Source organism: Scyliorhinus torazame, chromosome 18 (assembly GCF_047496885.1).
Source record: "Scyliorhinus torazame isolate Kashiwa2021f chromosome 18, sScyTor2.1, whole genome shotgun sequence".
Lineage (NCBI taxonomy): Eukaryota > Metazoa > Chordata > Chondrichthyes > Carcharhiniformes > Scyliorhinidae > Scyliorhinus > Scyliorhinus torazame.
Window position 1 is genome coordinate 36,254,871 of NC_092724.1, and position 21,410 is coordinate 36,276,280.

The 21,410-nt window shown below is 47.2% G+C and overlaps 1 protein-coding gene across 2 annotated transcripts in view; it reads right to left on the reverse strand.

Annotated features, from left to right (window-relative positions):
* Positions 1-18,583: 18,583 nt before the first annotated feature.
* Positions 18,584-21,410, reverse strand: part of zap70 (zeta chain of T cell receptor associated protein kinase 70) — a 138,809-nt gene continuing 135,982 nt past the window's right edge. Inside the window, exon 12 of one of the 2 annotated variants that reach the window (XM_072482566.1) lies at positions 18,584-19,326. In XM_072482566.1, coding sequence (XP_072338667.1) covers positions 19,218-19,326 — 109 coding nt within the window. In that variant the 3' untranslated portion in view covers positions 18,584-19,217. The remainder of the gene's footprint in view (positions 19,327-21,410) is intronic. The other variant, XM_072482565.1, reaches the window with a different exon arrangement.

The window sequence follows — 21,410 nt, forward strand, 5'->3', positions numbered from 1 at the left end:
CTTAATGTAGGCGAGAGTAGGATCTACGTACCTCAAAGTTATTTGTCATGCAAGAGTGCCTTTAAGAAATGGATGTGTAAGCAATGTACCTTTAAGAAAACAGTGATGTCAGAGAGTGGGTGGAGCTCAGCTCAGGTCAGCCATTTTGCAGGTTTTTAGTTTCAGTTTAAAAGCAGTGCTTGTGTGTCTGTGTGTTTCCAGAGAGCTGCAGGTTTTGCAGTTTGGTTTTACAGCTTAAAAAGTGCCTGGCTGGTTTTGCTGAGAGCAGTTTAAAAGTGCCTGGCTGTTTTGCTGGAGCTGAAGGCAACCAAGTTAATATGTCTCTGCCATTCTACAGAAACTATATATATCCTTTAACCTGATGTGATACTGTTTAAAGGTGTTAAGTCTCTTGGAGGTTTGAAGGAACATTTTACGGAATTATTTACTGTTGCAATATTTTCTGAGTTATCTTTGAAGTAAGGGGTGTTAAAAGATCCAATGTTTATTTAGGATGTTAAGTTGAGTTCATGGAATAAACAGTGTTTTGTGTTTGAAAACCCACGTGTCCATAATTGAAATACCACATCTAGGGAAAAAGCCGTGTGCTAGGAAAAGCAACAAATCCATTAAAGGGAGAGGTTGGTTGAACTCCATGATACATTTTGGGGTTCTGAAAACGCCTCGTCCATAACATATTGGTAAAGTGAAGCTTGGCAGATTCATACGACTTATGAACAGTCGGAGAAGAGATTCTCCCAATTATACACTGGTGGGTTGCTTAATTTGGAGGGAGATCATCATTCTGTTGAGTTGGCCTTTTAGTGAGCATTCATGAGATGCAAACGACCGCAAATGTGGTTCCCGCAATAGATCAGCGAGAAACTCAAACTGCCAACAAAGTCGGGAGAAAAAAATTCCAAATTAATTTCCCAACCAGCGGCAAACTGACTTTTCCCATCATGCCAAATTTAGTGCCTCAACGCCACAATTCCCGATGCCAGTGGGAGCGGAGGATTCCACCCGTTAACGCTGCTTCAGATGCTGCAAAGTTGACTTACTGTGAAACAAAATGGTGCGCAAAAATGAGATTTGAAGCAAGACACGAGGAGCCCACATAAGCAAAATTAAGAAACATAGTTTTATTTACAACATGATATAGACACTGCCTGGTAGATCCCTACCGGGTTCCTGGTCCCGTCGGGGCCTTACTGGCTGATCTTTTATACAGAGATCGATAGAGATCCCTGCCCCTAGCAGGGGGGCCTGTGCTCCGCAAGGACCACAGGGAAGATAATCGTTCCCACCCCATAGGTCCCGTGTGGGCTGTTACAGAGATGATATTGTGCAAACTAATGGTGCAGCAAACCATTATGACAGGTGATGTTGCCTCTTAATATTAGAATGTTCATTTGCAGCACCATCTAGTGGCGTGATCCCTACTCTTACTTAAAGGGATCGGGGTAAATGTTGACATTTCAACATGAACGTTTTTTAAAGTAAGTTTTATAGGAGCACATGCCCTATACAAACAGTTATCAGGAATTTGGAGAAAAATATTGTTTCAAAATGTTGGTTTCTCCATTACATGCGTTTAATTGTGCAGACTGAACAGGGAAGATTAAAAGAGATCTGATAGCAATACTCAAAATTCTGCGTGGTTTTAATGAGGTAAATATGGAAATGTTATTCCCACTGAGTCAGCATTGATGCACAAATTTAAGATTATCATCAATGAAATGAAGGCAAAAGATAAGACATCAATTTTTTATGTAGCCGAACTTTGTTAACAGATTGAATGCCCTACTCGAAACAACAGAGTCTGCCGTGAAAGCGCTGAAGAGGATGCTTGAGAAAAGAAATGTCTTTGGAATAGTGAAGAAATATTACTAAACGGATAATTTTTTTCAGAGCTCTGAAGAAGTCACACGGACTTGGAATGTTTAGGGGGGTTTTCCTGTCATACCCGTCCAGGGACCGTAAATTCCCGCCTGACGTCAACAGACCTTGGCCAGAATTTCCAGCTGTTGAGATTCTCTTTTCCTGCTGGCAGTGCACCACCGCCTGTGGGATTCTCGGCAGTGTTGAGTGGCTTCAATGGGAATTCCCATTGACAAGCGGGGGTGAAGAGAAACTCCTGCTGCCAGCGAACGGAGCACCACCAAGACACATGCGGCTGGGACCCTGGAGAATCCAGCCCCTTTTAATGGTCCATTAAATTGTCTGCCCTGTTTGCGACACTTCCTGCAGTGAGCAGGATTGTAGAATTTACCACGCTAACGGTTTCTCTCTCAACACATACTGCCAGATCTGCCTTTTTCCAGAATTATTTGTTTTTAGCTCTTTCAAACAGCTGGCACAACTACAATGGGCCAATTATCCTGTTCTATGCTGTAAAATTCTACGATTCTGTAATTCAAGTGCCTTTTTAAATTCAGAATCTGAAGTGTCAAAAATCTTCAGAATTGCATTGCAGTGTAGGGAATTTACAATCACAAGACTGCTACTCCCATTACCTCTACAACTGTATTGACTTCACCATTTTTGAATGATGCAATTGACAAAAGGAAAAAGTAACAATGGTGGCAAAATGCTCATGGCAGCATGGTAGCACAGTGGTTGGCACTGTTGCTTCACAGCACCAGGGTCCCAGGTTCGATTTCCGGATTGCGTCACTGTCTGTGCGTTTTCCCTGTGTCTGCGTGGGTTTCCTCCGGGTGCTCTGATTTCCTCCCACAAGTCCTGAAAGACGTGCTGTTAGGTGAATTGGATATTCTGAATTCTCCCTCTGTGTACCCGAACAGGCGCCGGAGTGTGGCCACTAGGGGATTTTCACAGTAACTTCATCGCAGTGTAATATAAGCCTACTTGTGACACTGATAAAGATTATTATTATTTTTGTGTTAGCAGCATTTGCATTCATTGTAGAAATTGTAACATGCTGCGCCTCCAGTGATACTGCACTGCTAGAAGATGCTCTGGCGAAGTTACTCCCTGCCACTAACCTCCGACAGATCCTAAGAATGAGGTTAATTTAAATGACAACAAAGGCACCGAGTTATAAACATGTACGTTATAACATTATTTTTAGTTTGGAAATTGTAATTTTTAAATGTAGGCTATATGAAAGAACACCCAGTATGAAGGCCTTACCTGAGAGGCTGGAGTTGCCGATCCAAAAGGAAGTCCTATTGTGTTGCTGGGCTTGTGGTGAGCAGAGTTCACAGTAGGGGCCATAGCAGCCTCTCTGAATAACTCTTGAGGAGACAGTCTGTTGTAACCCTGGGAGAGGATTTGAAATTAAAGCGTAAACTGGGAGAATTTAAATTACCCCTGTACCTTCCCCAGACCAGCGGTTTGAAGGCTACTGGTAAACAAAGGACGGCTTTAAAGTATACATATTCCCGTACCAGCCTCCCCGAACAGGTGCTGGAATGTGGCGACTCGGGGCTTTTCACAATAACTTCATTTGAAGCCTACTTGTGACAATAAGCGATTTTCATTTTTTCATTTTTCATATACTTTTCAGATCAAAGGAGAGGTTGAAAGTTAACGAAAAGTAATTTGCATTTCTATCTGAAGACACTCATTGTGTGTCACATTGCCAAGCAGAGGGGTTGAGAGACAAAAGTTTCCTTTTGACTTTCTCACTTTTAATCCATCTCACAGTCTGTCAGGGGATCAGCCCGTGGAGCAGTCTATGAGAAGGCAGCGTGCGTCCACCAGAAGCGGGGTACAAGAGGAACAGAAACTGGGAGTGTTTCTGTGGCATGCTCAACAGGGATTGCGAGTGGGGCCCAAGTTCCAAATGCTAAGTCCAAACTAAGGAGAACCACTGATAACTAAAATGCGTAGTGGTTTGGTTCCAGGAGAACTGAATGGACACGCGACAAACTGCAAAGTAAAAGGAGCCCACAGTCAAAATTTAAAGTAGAAAGGGGAGCATTCTGTTCGGACTTTTGACTAACCCCCTACCCGCCCTGGCCGCCCCCCCCCCCCCCCCCCCCCCCCCGCGCCTCGGTGCCATATCGACTTGTTCATGTTTGTGGAGACCGGTACTAAACAGCGCCCTGGCAAGATCTCCCAGGCGCGGCCATTGGGTCCCGGGATAGAGAACCTCCCTGAGGCCAAAAACATGGCAAAGTGCAGACGAATAGTTGGGCCTTTCTTGGTGCTCCAAGCGCCGAAAAACATCCTGCTAAACACACCGTTAAAAACCGCTGAATCACGCCCCGTGTCCCCTGGTTCTACTCTCTTCCACAAGTGGCAACGTCCTCCCAGTATCTACCCTGTCAAGTCTGTCCAGGATCTTATGGACTGGATTCTCCAGTTTTGAGGCTATGTCCGGAGCATGTGTCTAGTTTTACGAACCAAAAGTCGGCACCGATGCTCCGCCCAGTCCCCCAGAAAAGGGATCCCTGTCGGAAAGACCCCCAGATAAGAGATCCCTGTCAGAAAGATCCCCAGAAAAGAGATTCCTGTTGGAAAGACCCCAAGAAATGGGATCCCTGTCAGAAAGACCCCCAGCAATGGGATCCCTGTCAGAAAGACCCCTAGAAAAGAGATCCCTGTTGGAAAGATCCCCAGAAAAGAGATCCCTGTCAGGCAGTCCCCCAGAAAAGAGACCCCATGTCAGAAAGACCCGCAGAAAAGAGACCCCTGTCAGAAAGACCCTCAGAAAAGAGATCCGATGTCAGGCAGGCCCCCAGAAAAGAGACCCCTGTCAGAAAGACCCCCAGAAAAGAGATCCCTGTCGGAAAGACCCCCAGAAAAGAGATCCCTTTCAGAAATACCCCCAGAAAAGAGATCCCTTTCAGAGAGAGCACCAGAAAAGAGACCCCATGTCAGGCAGTCCCTCAGAAAAGAGACACCTGTTAGAAAGACCCCCACAAAAAGAGACCCCTGTCAGAAAGACCCTCAGAAGAGACCCCTGTGGAAGTGGAGAGCAGTTCTGACACAATGAGTGAAACAAATTACTGTTGTAACACTCACTTGAGATATACACCAGCTGGCTCAGACACAGGAAGCACCACGTGTCAATTCCTGGAAAGGGAAATTAGTCAGCTGCATTTAAATCCCTCAGATCCTTGAGCAGCAAGCCATTTACTCACTGCTCTCTAGCTTTCAGACAGGGGTCTTTATTCTGGGGGGATTCCTGCCACAGGTCTCTTTTCTGGGGGTCTGTGGGGGTGTATCCTTATTTAAGGGGGCTCTGTGGGGGAGGTCTCTTTATTTGGGGGTCTCTGGGGGGTCTCTTTCTTTAGGTGGTCTCTGCAGGGTCTCTTTATTTAAGGGATCTCTGGGGAGGGGGATCTGGTAGGGGTGAGGTTGCAGGTCTTGCATTTTGAGCAGGGGGAGGATGGACTTTGTGAGCAACCCCTTAAGGAGTTACCTCCTTGCCCCAGCCGACGTCCACCATGTAACGGCCACGCTGTCCATACCTGTAGTAATTCTCGCCCACATGATTCCCAGTCCAGAGGATCAGAAAATCACGCAGGCCCGGAGAATATAGTGCCCGGCCGGCCAAGTGCCATTTGCATCCTCCCCTAGCACGTTGGCGTGAACCTTGATCCCGATGCCAATAGGGCGCCGGAAAGTCCCGCCCAACGTTTTTTACGTTGTTGCTATGGAGCCAGAAAGAGGAGTGTTCTATCAATTCTGGTATTCCAATCATACACCACCACACACCCACCAGTCACCACACTGCTGCACAACCGAGATAAGTCACTGCCAAGGAAATTAATTCTTTCCATCTGAGGCATTTTATTCAAGCCTGAAACAAGGGAGCAGCAAATTTACATAACTAAGTACAATTAATGAAGTGTTTTTGATCTTGGTATACTTGAAGATCAGTATGTACTGCATGTAAGAGTGCTGCAAATAAAGAACAAAGAACAATACAGCACAGGAACAGGCCCTTCGGCCCTCCAGGTCTGTACCGGTCATGATACCACACTTGCCTAACCCCCAGCACTTCCTAGTGCCGTGTCCTTCTATGCCTTTCCTATCCATGTATTTGTCGAGATGCCTTTTGAATGCCGTTAATCTATCTGCTTCCACAACCTCACCTGGCAACGTATTCCAGGCACTCACCACCCTCTGTGTAAAAAACCTGCCTCGCACATCTCCTCTAAACTTTGGGCCATGGACCTTAAACCTATGCCCCTTGATGACTGACCCCTCCACCCTGGGAAAGAGTGGCTGCTCATCCACTCGATCCATGCCCCTCATAATCTTGTAGACCTCTATCAGGTCACCCCTCAAACTCCGTCATTCTAATGAAAACAGTCCGAGTCTACTCAGCCTCTCCGCAAAGCTAATGCCCTCCAGGCCAGGCAACCTCCTCTGCACCCTCTCCAAAACCTACTCATCCTTCTGGTAGTGTGGCAACCAGAATTGTGCGCAATATTCCAAGTGCGGCCTTACCAAGGTTCGATACAACTGTAGCATGACTTGCCAGTTTTTATACTCGATGCCCCATCCAATGAAGGCAAGCATTCCGTATGCTTTCTTGGCTATCTTGTCCACTTGTGTTGCCACTTTCAAAGATCTGTGGACCTGCACACCCAGTTCTCTCTGATTTTCTATATTCCGACGAATTTTGCCATTTGCGATATATTTCCCCTCTGTTCGACCTACCAAAATGCATTACCTCACATTTGTTTGGATTAAACTCCATTTGCCATTTCTCTGCCCAAGTCTCCAACCTATCTATGCCCTGTTGTATCCTCTAACAATCCTCAACACTATCTGCCGCTCCACCAACCTTGGTGTCATACGCAAACTTATTAATCAGACTGGCTACATTTTCCTCCAGATCGCTTATGTACACCACAAACAACAGAGGCCGCAGCACAGATCCATGTGGAACACCACGGCCGTGATTCTCCGACTCGGCGCCGGGGGGGGAGCGCGAGAATCCCATCCCGCTGCCCCTGCGCTGGCTTCCCCATTCTCCGGACCCATTTTTCAGGCGCCACAGGATCACCGCCACGCCGGTTGGGGGCCATTGACAGTGGCCCCCCCCCCGGCGTTTCTCTGGGCCCCGATGCGCCACGTGGTCAACGGGTTTGGCCGAGTCCCCCCATCATGGATTACTCACCTCCCACACGGCGGGACCTGGAAGGTGAGTGTGCTGGGGCCGTCCTGGAGGGGGGGCGGGAGGGGATCCGACCCCGGAAAGGGGGGGGGCCCACGGTGGCCTGGCCCGCGATTGGGGCCGACCGATCGGCGGACGGGCTGGTTTCTTGGTTCCTTTACCCCGCGCCGGGCCCCTGTAGGGCTCCACCATATTGCCTGGGGGCCGGTGCAGAGAAGGGAACCCCCGCGCCAGCGCGGAAATACGCCGGCCGTTCCGCGCATGCACGGAAATACGCCGGCCGTTCCGCGCATGCGTAGACTCGCGCAGGCCGTTCCATGCCGGCTGGAGCTGCGGGGACCACTCCGGCGGCAACCTAGCCACCTAGAAAGGGGAGAATTCCTCACTTTCGGGGACCGTTGATACCAGAGTGGTTGGCGCCAGTTTTCATGCCGGCGTGGAGACATAGCCCCATTATTAGAGAATCCCGCGCTACTAGTCACAACCTTTTATTCAGAAAAATATCCTTCTACTGCTACCCTTTGCCTTCTATGACCAAGCCAGTTCTGTATCCATCTTGCCACCTCACCTATGATCCCGTGTGACTTCATCTTTTGGATTGGATTGGATTTTGTTTATTGTCACGTGTACCAAGGTACAGTGAAAATTATTTTTCTGTGAGCAGCTCAACAGATCATTAAGTACATGAAAAGAAAAGGAAATAAAAGAAAATATATAATAGTGCACAAGGTACACAATGTAACTGTCATGAGGCACCATGTCAAAGGCTTTACTGAAGAGCATGTAAACAGCATCCACCGCCCTCCCCTCATCGATCATCTTTGTCACCTCCACAAAAAACTCGATCAAATAATATTTCAAAAAAGATGAAAAAAAATCTTAAATGAAAACACTACAATAAACAAATACAAAATTAACATATTGTTATTGGGCGAGATCGTCTGGTTGTTCACGCCGATACAATCATCCACCAAACTGATTCATTTTTTAATTCATTTTTTTAATAGGATGTGGGCTTCGCTGGCGAGGCCAACATTTGTTGTCCATCCTTAATACTCCTTGAGAAGGTGGTGGTGAGCTGCCTTCTTGAACCTCTGCCATCCATGAGGTGTTGGTACACCTACTGTGCTATTAGGAAGGGAGTTCCAGGATATTGACCCAGCAACATTGAAGGAACGGTGATATATTTCCAAGTCAGGGTGGTGAGTGCCTTGGAGGGAATCTCCAGGTGGTGGTGTTCACATGTATCTGCCTTCCCTGTTCTTCCAGATGGTAGTAGTCGTGGGTTTGGAAGGTGCTTCCTAAGGAGTCTTGGTGAGTTTTTTTCATAGAATTTACAGTGCAGAAGGAGGCCATTCGGCCCATCGAGTCTGCACCGGCTCTTGGAAAGAGCACCCTACCCAAGCCCACACTTCCAACCTATCCCCATAACCCAGTAACCCCACCTAACCTAAGGGCAATTTAGCATGGCCAATCGACCTAACCTGCACATCTTTGGACTGTGGGAGGAAACCGGAGCACCAGGAGCAAACCCACGCACACACGGGGAGAACGTGCAGACTCCGCACAGACAGTGACCCAAGCCGGGAATCGAACCTGGGACCCTGGAGCTGTGAAGCAATTGTGCTAACCACTATGCTATCGTGCTGCCCCTGCAGTGCATCTTATATATGATACACATGGCTGCAATTGTGCATCAGTGGTGGAAGAAATGAATGCTTGTTGAAGGGGTGCCAATCAAGCGGGCTGCTCTACCCTAAATGGTGTCGGGCGTCTTTGGTGTTGTTGGAGCTACACTCATCCATACAATTCTGATGTATGTCTTGTAGATGGTGGACAGGCTTTGGAGAGTCAGGAGGTGAGTTACTCGCCGCAGAATTCCTAGCCACTGACCTGATCTTGTAGCCACAATATTTATATGGTTACTCCAGTTCAGTTTCTGGTCAATGGTAACCCTCAGAATGTTGATAATGTTCAGCAATGGTAATGCCAGTGAATGTCAAGGGCGATTGTTAGATTCTCTCCTATTACAGATGGTTATTGCCTGGCACTTGTGTGGCACGAATATTTCTTGCCACTTGTCAGCCCAAGCTTGGATATTGTCCAGGTTTTCTGCATTTGCACGTAGACTGCATCAGTATCTGAGGAGTCACAACTGGTGCTGGGCCTACCACAACCATCTCCCTTTGTTCCAGGTATGACTCCAACCAGCGGAGAGTCCCCCCCCCCCCCCTCCCCCCCCGATTCCCATTGATTCCAGTTTTGCTAGGGCTCCTTTATGCAATACTCGGTCAAATGATACCTTGATGTCAAGGGCAATCACTCTCACCTCACAAGTTAAGTGCTAAGGACCATTAACTGCCTCTATTGTCTGTTGATTGTTTGACCACAGAAGAGGGAAACTCCTTCTTTAACATGAATAAGCTGTCGATTGTTTTCCATTTTGCATCAATGGCCAGTCACCACATGACTGAAATGCTTCCATTTTTGCAAGTATCTTTTTATAAAATCCTGCTGGGTCTTGAGAAGGAACATCAGACGGCAGCAAAAACATGTTAGCTTCTCGCTTTCAACTGAGCTGGACCTGTCTGCTTATATTGTACTGTGAACAGCAGACAGGGAAATTCTAAAGGAGACTTCAAATTTCAAAACAACATTTCCAGGTAAAAGACAAGCAGCAGAATTACCTGTTCCTGAGACTATGTTGGCGCCAGCGCAGGATTTGTGGAGTTCCACGGCAGCAAAACTGGCGCCACACCTGGACCGATTCAGCTACTGTTAAGGGCTACCAATGGCACCACGTGGAAAACAATTGATTCCAATGAGAAACGGTGCCGGATTTGCCAGGCCCAAGATTGACACTCAGGAGGCTGACAAGCTGCAGATGCAGAGACACACTTCATTCCCCACGCACACCATCCCAGCCAACAAGATGGCAGCGAGGAAAGCAGCCCAAGATTCACCGACACCGAGCTGGAGACCCTCCTGGACTTGGTGGAGGAGAGGCGATTGACCCTGTACCCCGGCCCAGAGGCAGCCAGATGCCACTGTTCACCGTGCCTTGGCACAGGTGGCAAAGGCGTTCAGCGCCATGAGCAATACCATCCGGACCGGCCAGCAGTGCAATAGAAAACTGTATGACCTTCTCAGGGCAGCCAGGGTGAGTAGGCAACACCGTGCCCCTGGCAGTAACCTGCGTCCCACATACGTGTAACCCAAACTCCTCCCACCCCCCAGGCTGGCCAAACCCCCACACTGCACCACATGCCAGCACCCATATTGGCTGCCATGACCGGGTGCCCTTGCCACTGAGGCCACCAGCTACCCACCCCCTGGGCTGCACTGTCTAACACTGTTGTTTTCTCTTCCCCGCCCCTGAAGGAGAAAGCTGCCCGTAAATGCTGGGAGGTGAGAAGACTGTCGGGGGACCGCCAGACCTGTGGCCCCTGGCTGTGGCCGAGCAGAGGGGCCTGGACGGAGTCGCTGGCTCAGAGGAAAGGGAGGTCTCCGGGGTGGAGGTCGACTGCGGGCAAGAATGTTAGGCCTGATTAGCTGCGGTTCCCCTTAACACGTGTGTCAACCCCCTCCCCGCACACCACCCCTGCCATGACCTCCACACCACCCTCACCCTCAGCATCACCCTCATACTCACCGCCACACCACCCTCACCCCCATACGATCCTCACCCTCAGCATCACCCTCAGCATCACCCTCAACCTCACCCCCACACCACCCCCAGCCCCACCAACCCCACTATCCCCGACCTACGGTATAAACATGCATCTTGTCTTGTGTCTTGCTGCTGGTGATGGGGGGGGTCTATCTGGTGTCCCCCGCTCTCAACCAGGCACTGTAGCACAGTGGTTAGCACAGTTGCATCACAGCTCCAGGGCCCCAGGTTCGATTCCCGGCTTGGGTCACTGTCTGTGCGGAGTCTGCACGTTCACCCCGTGTGTGCGTGGGTTTCCTCCGGGTGCTCTGGTTTGCTCCCACAGTCCAAAAATGCGCAGGTTAGGTGGATTGGCCATGCTAAATTGCCCCTTAGTGTCCAAAAAGGTTAGATGAGGTGACTGGGTTACGGGGATAGGGTGGAGGTGTGGGCTTAGAGAAGATGATCCTTCCATGGGCCTGTGCAAATTGATGGGCTGAATGGCCTCCTTCTACACTGTAAATTCTATGATCTATGAATCGTCGAGTGTGCCAGGATGACAGTGTCATGTACACTTCCTATGTAGCGGGCGCAGACATTCATGATGCACAACTGATGGTCACATATCAGCTGCATGCTCATTGAGTGGAACCCCTTTCGGTTTGTGAAGAGCGGCCTGTCATAGGGCGACATGCACCCTGTCGATCACCCCCTGGACCCCTGGCACCCCGTTGATGGCAGCGAACCTTGCCACCTGGGTAGCCTGGTGGGCTCGGTCCACATTGAAGTGAATGTATTGCGCTCACTGGGCATAAAAGGCCTCCATGACAGCACAGATGCACCTGTGCACTGAGGTCTGTGAGATCCCAGACAGGCCTCCACTTGGCACCTAAAATTGGGTCTTGTAAAAGTTCTGGGCGACCCTTATGTTTTCGGTGGAATATAAGCGGCTTCCTTGTGGTGCACTTGACAAAGGAAGGTTCAGATGTGGAGATAACATCAACACGTTTATGAAACTATTTACACTTGTATTACTCGGGTTCGACACTACTGCTAATCCTACTATAGCTACCCAGACTGACGAACCAGTTGCTGCAATCCACGTGGTGGGTGTAACATTGAATCAATTCTGTGTCTCTACTCACTGACTGTCTCCACTGGAAAGAGGCAGATCATGTGTGTGGTGTCCTTTATATATGGGTTGGTGTAATGCCCTCTTGTCGTCGTGTCACCTCTGTGTGTATCGTGAATGTCCATTGGTCATGTCCTATCTAACTGATCTATTGGTTGAGTGTGTGTGATGTTTCTGGTGCTCCCTCTAGTGTCTAGCTAGCCTACATGCATTTACATTGATGCACCTCACCACATCCCCCCTTTTTTATATGTTACATATGAACAAAAAACAGGTAGATACGTTAAGGTGTATACAAGTCATGGGAACAGTGATTAAACAATAAGTCCAAATCATTCGTGTGAGTCCAAAAAACATCAATCATCATGGTCAAATGTCTCTCTTGGTTAAAAACGTCATCATCGTCCCTGTGCCACAAGAACCAAGAAGTGGTCAAATCACTTCGCTGTCTGATTCGGAGTCCCTTTCTTTTTCGATGTTTATGATGGTGCTGTCGGATGGCATCTTGTAGCTGATAAGGTGTTGATGTTGAAGAGGTACCATCAACAGTATCATTCGAGGTCATGGATGTGCCATATGTTGAAGTTGGATAAGACTGTACATGTTGGTTCTGGCCACATGCTGTGCTGGAAGGGTGATCCTGCTGAGAACCGTTGAAGCTTGTCGAATTGGAAACAGAATTGCTGCTCGCATAAATACCTGGTGATGGTGTGAAACTAGAACCTTGCATCTGATAGGAATATGCCATCTGACCAGGCGGGGCTGCAGCAAATCCTGGGCTGTGTCGAAGGCATCCAGTTTGTAGTTCAGATTGCGCTTGCGATAGTCCTCCTTCGGTCTTGATTCCATTAGTGGGCAATCCGTAGTGCTGGTCTGTTTGAGAATATGCTGCATAGACTGCTGGCTGCTGCATTCCTGAATACTGGGTTTGCCCAGCATGAGCTGTCATTGGCTGCACTGCTCGTGTGGAATAAATGTGTGGATATAGCTGTTGTGAATATTGGTGTATTCCTCTTGGGCTGCAGCCGCTGCTTGTTATTACTGACCCAGTGTAATTGTTAAGTGATCCATTTCCTGTCATTGTGGCATCTGCTGTCACCCTGAGCGTACCATCACTGAGGTTGTGGCACGCCCAGTCTGGAGTAAAGTCCGGCTTACGTGAATCAGAGTCGGTGTTTGGTTGCTCCCCATCTGGAGTCTGGTCTGTTTTAACTGAGTCAGTGTTGGTTTGTTGATGCTCCCCGTCCGGAGTCTTAGCAGGTTCACTGGAGTCAGCTGAGATTTCTTGAAGCTGCATGTCTGGAGTCGGAACATGCAGGAATGCACTGACTTGTGGAGAGGTTCGAGCGAATGAGGGTGGAAGTATTGTGGTGTCACCGGAGTCACCAGTGGTCTCAGAGTGATCATCGAGTGCCTCTGTACACACTAGCTGAGGTCTGTCACTTTGCACATCTTGCATGGGAAGTGGGATGCTGTCGTTACTCGTCTCACATACCGTGGGTAGAACCTCAGTAGCTGCTTGTTGTTCACTTGGGTTGGGTAAATTGTCAGAGTCTTCATCTGGTGGTGCAAACAATGTGGGTGGACTGTCATTGTCTTGCTGTTGTCCTTCATTTGGGCTTGGACTGTTATCGTCGCTTTGTTCTTCACTGTAGCATGATAGACCGTCATGGTCGTCCTGCTGTGCACTGGAGCGTGGTAGACTGTCATAGTCTTCTTGCTGTTTACTTGAGCATGGCAGACTTGCATCGTCTGCCGCTAGTTGGTCAGAGGAGGTTGCTAGACCCTCATGGTCTTGTTCCTGCAAGGACTGCACGTCGGAGTCTTGCGTTGCTTCTACCGTGGAGGCTGTTCACGAGCTCGCTGCAGAGGCTTGTGACACTGGAGTCACGTCTTGTGTGTGCAAGGACTGCGCTCTGGAGTCTTGCGTTTATTCTATCTTGGTGTCTGTCCACGAGCTCGCTGTGGAGGCTTGTGACACAGGAGTCACTTCTTGTTCGTGCAAGGACTGCGCTCTGGGGTCTTGTGTGTCTTCTTTCGTAGAGTCGGGAACCCTGAGCGGTGCGTGGACCACGCTCTGTGTGGCAGCAGGCCGCTCTCTGTGGGCTTGTACCGCTCTCTGTCTCTTGGTTTCAGGCCGCAGCATAATCCTGCACTCACGAGTCGGGATGTCATATCTGCTGGGCTGAAGATCCTCAAATCCGAAGAATTCGTCGTTGGGGTTGTCAATGTGCAACACGTCTAGTTGCGGATCGGATTTGGTACTGGGGTAGCCTCCCAAGGTGAAAGGTTCGTCCGAGTCGTAGTCTTCTAGGACCATATCATCACTGTTTGCGTCGGACTGGCATTGGGCTCGCGAGGTCCAGAGAAAATGTAACGGTCGGTGTCATAGAATCATAGAATCATAGAAGTTTACAGCATGGAAACAGGCCCTTCGGCCCAACCAGTCCATGCCGCCCAGTTTTTTACCATTAAGCTAGTCCCAGTTGCCCGCACTTGGCCCATAACCCTCTATACCCATCTTACCCATGTAACCATCTAAATGCTTTTTGAAAGACACAATTGTACCCGCTTCTACTACTACCTCTGGCAGCCCATTCCAGACACTCACTACCCTCTGAGTGAAGAAATTGCCCCTCTGGGCCCTTCTGAATCTCTCCCCTCTCACCTTAAACCTATGCCCTCTAGTCAAAGTATTCAACGTCGGAATCATCGGTTTGGACATAGGTAACTGCTTGTTGCAGGGTTCTTCGGAGGTTAATTTCATTTCCTGGTTCAATTTGAGGCCTTGTGCTGTCATTCCAGGTGAAGGAAGGTTGTTTTACGGCTTTAAAAGATTTTTTCTTTGATCTGGGACGTTTCCCCTTTAAATGGACGTGGTCCGGGGCCTCTGATGTCATGATGCATGTGATATCATACGTAGGAAGGGTTTGCGCATGCACAACTCGCTGGTCCTGTACTGATGGCCGTTTTCGTGATTGCGCTTGCGTGGCATCTCGCGGATGCGCAAACGGACCTTCCCGTTCTGTGCGCTTCTCGCGCAACTGTGCAAGTGCAGTCCCTTTAGAAAGATGGCCGCCGATCAAAACTGTTCTCTGCTCCGGGATCTCGGCCTCGTGGTGAGTACTGGTGCTTCTCTTACCTTTTCTTGCTGGTTGGAGTGTGTTTTCCTCAGTGTTTGCCAAATTTGTCCAGGACTGCCTGGAAGTCACTCCTGTTTTGCCCCTTGGAGAAATTGAATTTTTTAAAGATTTCTTCTGCTCTGGCACTGGCAATGGTGAGGAGAAGCTCTGTCTTTTCAGCATCGGCCACGTCGTCTAGTTCGGCTGCTACCAGGAAGATTTTAAACATTTGCCGGAATACCCGCCAGTTTTCGCGGAGATCGCCGTGGCACTGGAGCTGCTGCGGAACCCGGATCTCGAACATCTTACCTGGGTATTGTTACTGGTTATCACTGTACGCTGAGGTATGGCTATATGGATTGAAACAGTTCAGTCCTGGTACCATGATTTGTTACGTTCTCGGTGTAACATAAGCGGCTTCCTTGTGGTGCACTTGACAAAAGAAGGTTCAGACGTGGAGATAACTTCAACACGTTTATTAAACTATTTACACTTTATTACTCGGGTTTGACACTACTGCTAATCCTACTATAGCTACCCAGACTGACTAACCAGTTGCTGCAATCCACGTGGTGGGTGTAATAGTGAATCAACCCTGTGCACATCACCACATCCCCCCCTTTTTTATATGTTACATATTTTCTGTACACTTTAAGAAAAGTGTACCATTAAATCTTAACTTGACCAACTTAATTTGACGAAGGTTAACCACCTCTTCTTTGTAACGTATATTTTTGCATGTGTGTGTGTGTTTTGTGACAGTCAGGATATGTGTTTATCTTTTAAAATATTTTAATATATTTACCAGGGTGGGTTTTTAGTTCAATGAAAACGAATTCCTTTCTCCTTTGAACTTAAGAAAGCCTGTTGGACTGAATAATTTGTTCGCAGCATGGAAATAGTTAAGTACGTACATTGAATTGGCACATTCATCCTTATAAGTTTCAAAATAATCTGTTGTGACCAACTGAGGAGTGGGAGATGAAGGGGAGTCATTGCACCTGGCCATAATAATATTAAATCAATATAAGTTTGAGATTACAGTTGTCTATAGTAATCAGAGAATTATAGAATTTACAGTGCAGAAAGACGCCATTCGGCCCATCAAGTCCACACCGGCCCCTGAAAGAGCACTCTATCTAAACCCACACCTCAACCTATCCCCGTAACCCAGTAACCCTCCTAACCTTTGGACACTATGGGGCAATTTAGTGTGACCAATCCACCTTTCCTGCACATCTTTGGACTGTGGGAGGAAACCGGAGCACCCGGAAGAAACCCACGCAGGCATAGGGAGAATATGCAGGCAGTCACCCAAGCCAGGAATTGAACCCAGTTCCCTGGCACTGTGAAGTAACACTGTGCTACATGCCGCCCTAAACGTAATCTTTTTTTAATTCTTTTTTATTAATGTCACAAGTAGGCTTACATTAACACTGCAATGAAGTTGCTGTGGAAATCACCTAGTCGCTACACTCCGGCGCCTGTTCGGGTACACAGTGGGAGAATTCAGTATGTCCAATTCCCCGAACAGCACGTTTTTCGGGACTTGTGGGAGGAAACCGGAACACCTGGAGGAACCCCACACAGACACGGGGCGAACATGCAGACTCTGCACGGACAGTGACCCAGCGAACCCATGTCCCTGGCGCTGTGAATCAACAGTGCTAACCACTGTGCTACAAAACGAAAGCTCGAAAGTCTTTCTATTAAAAATTTAAATGTCTGAGAATTGATTCTAAGTAAATGATTCATGTCATTCTTTGTATGACGAAGGAATGACAGTCACCTGGCTGCAAGTCAAACCTCCACATCTAAGGTCATATCTCAGATTGCAATAGGGGCGGGTAGAGGGGGCGGAACTCTCTTGGGACCTGCTTCATTGCTTTTGAGAGACCAGAGAAGAATATTGGCAGGGTTCCCGAATAAGCTAAATTTAGCTAAAGGCTTAAATTTTTGTCTCCTGGATACTGAGGGTGGTGGGGGGGGGGGGGGGGGGGGGGGGGGGTGGGGGGGGGGGGGGGGGCGGGAGGATAGGAGGAATAATCTCCCGGGTATGTAGCATATATTTCTAGTTTCTTTGCAAACTGCTTAATATGATCATTTTGGGGTTTTTTGCTTTTATTTTGGTTCATTTTAGAATGACAGTTTTTGGGGGGAGTATTAGTTATTTAGAGTATTAAATGCACTATATTGTTATTTAGCAGATTCATTTACTTTACAAGAATCTGCAGCACAATTGATTCATTTATCACCACAAAGTATAATGACTCACTTCAGTGGAATAGTTTCTTTTGAAACCAACCCTGCCCATTAACTCATTCATCCACTCAGTCATTTACCAGTTCACCAACTTTCAACAGCATCTTCCAAACCCGTGACCTCTAACAGCTAGAAGGCCAAGGGCAGCAAATGCAAAGGAACATCACCACTTGTAAACCACCCCCCCCAAGCCATACATCATCCTGACTTGGAACGATATCAGCATTCCTTCACTGCCACTGGTTGAAAATCCTAGAACTCTCTTGGGGATCACGGGCATAGTCAAGGAACCGGTGGGGTATTCGGAGGGGGGGGGGGGGGGGGTGGAGTCAGTGGGGGATTAGTGTGAGTGATTGGGTTGTCTGTTTTGTAGTTACCCAGATGTTGGACTAGATTTTCTTCTAATATTTCCTGGGCATCGATTCTGATGAGTAACACGGAGCTGTCTGAAATCTCTGACTCTAGATCAGAGTTGGAGATATTCACAGAGGGTCCTGGGGAGCAGAGCTTGAAATTCCCACGGGGGACAGCCTGTCAGGACTGCCGTGGGGTCCAGATGCGCACCTTCTGTTATACTTCTGGCCTGCGACAGCCTTAAGGCTAGAATATCTGGGCCATTAAATTGCAAAGAGATATTAATACCAGCAGTGGGGCACCCATTACTTGGACTAAACACAGCCTAATGTATTAATATCTCTTCTTAATTTAACAGTCCAGATCTTCTGATCTTTAGATCGTTGGAGGCAGGACATATCATCCAAGATGCACGTCAAGGCATTGTGGAGGTCCTGACACACTGACGTACAGGTGGAGCACCTGGGAAGTTTCAACTTCTGGTGGAGCAGTCAGTGGGACACTAGGACCTCATTTATCTGTGGCAGGCAAACAAGTGTCTGCTGCCAGAGTGGCAATCACTAACAATGATGGCGACCTGGCCAATTTGGAGGACTGGCAGCTCTGCAGCCTCAGCAGCACCCCACTGATCGGTGGCCTCTGCTGGGGCTCCACCTGGAGGAAGGACGGATCGATGGACTTTATTAAAGATAATAAAGATTTGGTAATTATTTCTTTCCTTACCTCAGCAACCTTTGCAAATTAGATTTTGGCTAAGAACATTGGGTTGCTCAGGACAACTCTTATGGTCTAAACCAGCAGCATTTTGTAATCAGCCAATTGGGGAAAGGTGGTAACTGAACTGGAATCCCGAGAAAATCTTCCTTCCTTCCACAATGTGGACAAAGTGCCTAATAATCTGACAATCTACTATCAGGTCACAGCCCAGTGTCAGAGTTGGCATTTACACCTATTTACAACAATCTAACTGCCTCGAGAATGAACACAATTTTTCCATGTTGCAGTATGGACAAAAGTCTATTATTACACATTATGACAGGAATTATTTGAGAGAATCCTCTTTTGAAGGCTCCAATTCACCATTTCCTTTTCAAAGGTTTTAGCACGCCTTTATTTCTAATTTTAATTTTGAGTGAAAATATTGTGGTTGGAAGTTAGGAACTTTCCATCATCGCTGACAATGTTGTCACAGGGCAAATTGTAAGTTTGATTTTGTACATCATTTATTTGTATCACTTCTAACTTAATATACAATATTATCAAATAAATCTATCAGCACAACACATTACAATTTCAACAGTTTAAAACGTGATGTTTTGCAGCACTGCTTCGAGACGACCAAGCGAGCTTCCTGAATATCAGTAACATCAAATGCATCATGTTAGCAGATTTTTATCATTTCAGTTTGATAACAGTTGAAAATTAGATCAACCATTTAAAAACCAAAACAATTTTGTCCCAAGTTATATCAAGCGATTAACAAAAATATGCTAAAAATCAAGGTTTATAGTTACTGTAAGCTTTCATAGCCACCACCCACAAGAGCTCCCAACGATAGCAGAAACAGCAATATATTGACTTATAAATGTAATGCCATTGCTTGTCAGGTATGATATAATCCTAGGTATTTTCTGAAACTTTGTCATCAGTTGACACCTTCTGTGTTATATGATGGTGGTAAATACGCATGCTGTTCTCAACCTCTTCAAACCCAGGCCGATCTTCACACCTGGAAAAGAAAAGATAGTGGAATTTATAGTTGATTTTTCAATTGCAATGGTTAAAACTTGGATGTGCACATAGATATTCCAAAACTGGGAATCATTGAGAAACATATGCAAATTGGAAGAGATCCCAGAAATGTCAAAAACTTAAAGAGGATACAATGAAATCTGATCAGCCGTAGGAGCATAGAGTGCAGGAGAGAAGGTGAAACCGATGACCTCCACCAAACTCAGGACCATTAACTTGTCACACATCTTTGTGGGGCCATAAAAATAACATAAGCCTAGATTCTGTTTCAAGCATTGTGAATAATCGTCGCCTGTCTGCAAAAATTGTTTCATTGGGTCTGGGCGAGATGACGGGGTTATCCCATAATGTCATCTCCCCAACTCACTCACTGGTTCATTCAACCCTCACCCACTCGAGCACTCGCAGACACACATACTTAAGTACTGAGTAACTCATGGTGCCGAGTTAGGAAGAGAATGTGGCAATGGCAGTGAATCAGCAGGAGCCCGTTGACTAGAGGGCCTGCATTCCTTTGTCAGGTGTGTTGCTTAGGGATTTGGACAACTCAGGTTGTGTGGGGTGGGTGGGTGAAGTGGGGGGAAGGAGGAATCATGAAAGAATCTACTGGTCACTAGTTTTTACTAAATGCAAGAATGGGTTTGCTAGCTTACAGTCCACCATGTGGTACATAGCAATTCCAAGAGCAACTCACAGGGAGCTCCCTGTGGCATAACCCCCCCCCCCCCCCCGCCCCCCCCCCCCAAGCATGACTGGAATATTGCTCATGGAAGTGCGCACTGCTGCCCTGGAAACCTTGGCTTGTCTGACTTCAACAAGCTCAGGGATCATATTGAGAAAAACCAGAGACAGGAATTTACAGATATTACAATGCGTCTTGTTCTCGTTGCCTGGAGCAAGCATGCCAAGGTAGATGTAGGGTTTATTTCTAGTTTTCCTTTGCCATTGCCAAGAGCCGCAGAGGGGGCAATCAAATGAAAATATTTGCTGAACTTGACAGCTGAGGTAAAACCTTCCCAAGGGTGATTGAACAGCATAATAATTTCCCAGAACAAGAATCTGGAGACATACGGAACTATTCCGTATCTGTAAGTTCCTAACAGAGAGAGAGACAAAAGATCCTTGTCAGTCTTTCCTCACAACGATGTGGAGATGCCGGCGTTGGACTGGGGTGAGCACAGTACGAAGTCTTACAACACCAGGTTAAAGTCCAACAGGTTTGTTTCGATGTCACTAGCTTTCGGAGCGCTGCTCCTTCCTCAGGTGAATTCACCTGAGTATTGTTGAGTATTGATGTACAATACTCAATATAAATTTGAGTATTGTTGTAGATTTTTCAAAGGTTCCAATTGTGTTCAAGGGTTGCTTTTGCTGTTAAACTCTGATTTCTCGAAAAGCCACGTTAAAATACTCGATGCATTTTAAACAGTGGCTGCTGCTAAATAAAATTTGTGCCATCTCACATGGATCACGACAGTTGGAAAGCTGCATTTCACATGCTATTCTTCACAAACATCCCCGCGGCCTCTGTTTACCTTCGACATGACTGCTTCAGATGATTCTCAAAAGATTATTGCCCATGAAATTAATAATGCCCCGCATTCTCCAGTTTTGGCAACAGGAGAAGAGTGAAGCCAGTTAAATGTATTTTTGTACATATCTCTATAGGGTTTTGTATAAAACCATGCATGGCATAAACCACAGCATATTCAGGAATGGTTGATTCAAACCATGAGGTTAGACAAACCCCCTTTTGTAAATAACCTTTCATTCAGTCAAAGCTGCACAACGCACTTTTAGTGGCAGCCAAAAATAGCACTGTAGACACCTAAAAGGTGTGCTGATAACAAGAACCATGACCAGAGATAAACATGTTGCATTGTATTTCCCACTTGCAAAGTGAGGTAAAGGCCAGCCACAGGGATGGTTCCGAGTGTCTCTGTAGACTTCTAATATCTAGAACATGGTAACACCGGCACAGTTAGTCCTGCCCTGTGTGTTATTCGAGTCATTAAATGGTTTCCAAGAAGGAGATAGATACATTTCTGATTTTTTAAAATG